The sequence below is a fragment of the Nicotiana attenuata genome, unplaced genomic scaffold (genome assembly GCF_001879085.1).
Source record: "Nicotiana attenuata strain UT unplaced genomic scaffold, NIATTr2, whole genome shotgun sequence".
Taxonomy (NCBI): domain Eukaryota; kingdom Viridiplantae; phylum Streptophyta; class Magnoliopsida; order Solanales; family Solanaceae; genus Nicotiana; species Nicotiana attenuata.
The window spans coordinates 1,930-4,247 of record NW_017694070.1 but is presented as its reverse complement, the minus strand read 5'-3'; the positions used below and the strand labels follow the sequence as shown (position 1 = coordinate 4,247).

Sequence of the window (2,318 nt, the reverse complement as noted above, 5' to 3'; positions counted from 1 at the left end):
AAATTACCCAAGCATCTATCCAGTCTCTCAAAAATACAATCTTCTTCTGATCTTCCATTCCACCAGGTGTAAATACTCCCTTTGAAACCCAGATCTGTGAGGTTGCAAGTATTAATGCAATGCCTAAAATCATCAATCTCATTTAAATGAACAGGGAGCCCACCAAACTTTTCCTCCTCATCCCATATAACATTGAAATCCCCTCCCACAAGCCAAGGAGAAGTCATATCAGTAGCCATTGCATAAAGAGAATCCCATAGTTCTATCCTCTCTATTGCATCACATTTAGCATACACTAGAGTAAGTATAAGCTCTATATGAGTTTCTGTGTGAAACAGTTTCAGAGTCAACTGTTGAGTCATGTTGTACAGAATTGTCACCTCATACACTTCATCTATGAATGCCCATATTTTATTAGATACATTAACCACAGCCTGAGCCAAACCAATTCTTGCCCTGTATCTCTCCATTTTGTTTGACTGTTGCATAGGTTCTAATATTCCAATGAATTCAAAATGATGCTGCCTGTGCATTAAGATCAGTCTTTCAAAAGCTTGCATTGTATTCACTGATCTTACATTCCAAATTATTGCCTCCATTACTGATTTTGATTTTTAGATAAAGTCCTCCTGGTTTGTACACCTACTGCTGGAACAGTTGATGTTTTCTACCTTTATTTGCAGATTTTGCTTGCTCAATATACCTAGGTGAAAGATCTCCTTGTTTTGCTATATTTATAAAGTTCTGAGCAGTTGACTCCTCATCCATATCTTTGCCATTATGTTCTGTAATTTGCTCTTGTTCCTGGATCTTCTTGGTCTCTTGAACAACTACATTATTAGTACCCTTTGGAACAATAACTGCTGCATCAACACCCTGCAAATTGGTCTTCTGAACATGTGTAAGGGCCAATGGATCTATGCTTCCAGTTAACTCCTGCATCTGCTTCTTTTTGTTCACTTCTGCTGCTTCTCCTTCATTAGCATCTACCACCTTTAAACCCTGCTGGGATTGCTGTATAACCTGATCCTTGTTGTTCTTATGGAGTGGTATGGAGTCTGTTTTTGCACTAGAGATACCAATAGGGTGTGTTCCCCTTGGATCTATATTGCTAGCCTCCACCTCTTTAGTTGCCACAGTCTCCTTGTTTTGCTGCTGTAGGTCTACCTCACCAGTTGTAGTCAATAAACCTTGGCCTTCAGCAGTTGATTTGCCTTTGGCATTTCCATTTACACTTTGTTCTTCATCATCTACTCCTCCAGTTTCCTCTTCACTTTGCATTTCAGGTGGAATCTCCCCTTCTCCTGCATCCTCCTCTGCTTGTTCTGACCATAGCTTACCTCCCTTCCAGTTTAGCTTTTCACTACTTTGAAATATTGCAAGTTCTGAGTCCACAATATGATCTTTATCATTGAGTTTTGCAAGTTCCTGCTCCACTTTAGTGTCTTGTGATGGAATATCATGAACAGAGGTGTTAATACCAACATTCCCTATAAATGCTCTTTGTACCCATGCTGTAGTTGATTCCTTAACTTGCTGCTCATAGGCCATCTTTTCCTTGTTATTTGCTTCATCTCTTTCTCCCTGTTTAGTAGCAGCTGCTGGTGAAAAGCTAGCAGCTGGCACAACAGTTGTCACCTTCTTTTCCCCCTTTTTTCCTTTGCCATTCCCAGGAGCTGTGCTAACTTTGTTTTTATTCTCTTCCATCTCTTTCTGCTTGTTGATTCCTGCTGGATTTACACTAACAGCTGGCATGTTCTTTGTGTTATTTGTCCCATCATTCCTTCTCTTTGTATTCCCAGGAGAGGTGGGTATAAATGCTGGTGCTACAGGATTCAAAATTCCTGTTCCCTTTGACACAGGTACNTTGACTGTTGCATAGGTTCTAATATTCCAATGAATTCAAAATGATGCTGCCTGTGCATTAAGATCAGTCTTTCAAAAGCTTGCATTGTATTCACTGATCTTACATTCCAAATTATTGCCTCCATTACTGATTTTGATTTTTAGATAAAGTCCTCCTGGTTTGTACACCTACTGCTGGAACAGTTGATGTTTCTTTTGCCTGCTTCTTTCTACCTTTATTTGCAGATTTTGCTTGCTCAATATACCTAGGTGAAAGATCTCCTTGTTTTGCTATATTTATAAAGTTCTGAGCAGTTGACTCCTCATCCATATCTTTGCCATTATGTTCTGCAAATTGCTCTTGTTCCTGGATCTTCTTGGTCTCTTGAACAACTACATTATTAGTACCCTTTGGAACAATAACTGCTGCATCAACACCCTGCAAATTGGTCTTCTGAACATGTGTAAGGGCC

At 39.6% G+C, this 2,318-nt stretch overlaps 1 protein-coding gene across 1 annotated transcript; it reads right to left on the bottom strand.

Moving 5' to 3' along the window:
- Positions 1-7: 7 nt before the first annotated feature.
- On the bottom strand, positions 8-599 carry LOC109222604 (the record flags this gene model as incomplete). The annotated part of the gene is made up of 1 exon (XM_019386940.1): positions 8-599. A coding segment is annotated over exon 1 (592 nt), but the record flags the coding sequence as incomplete, so codon positions are not given.
- Positions 600-2,318: the final 1,719 nt, after the last annotated feature.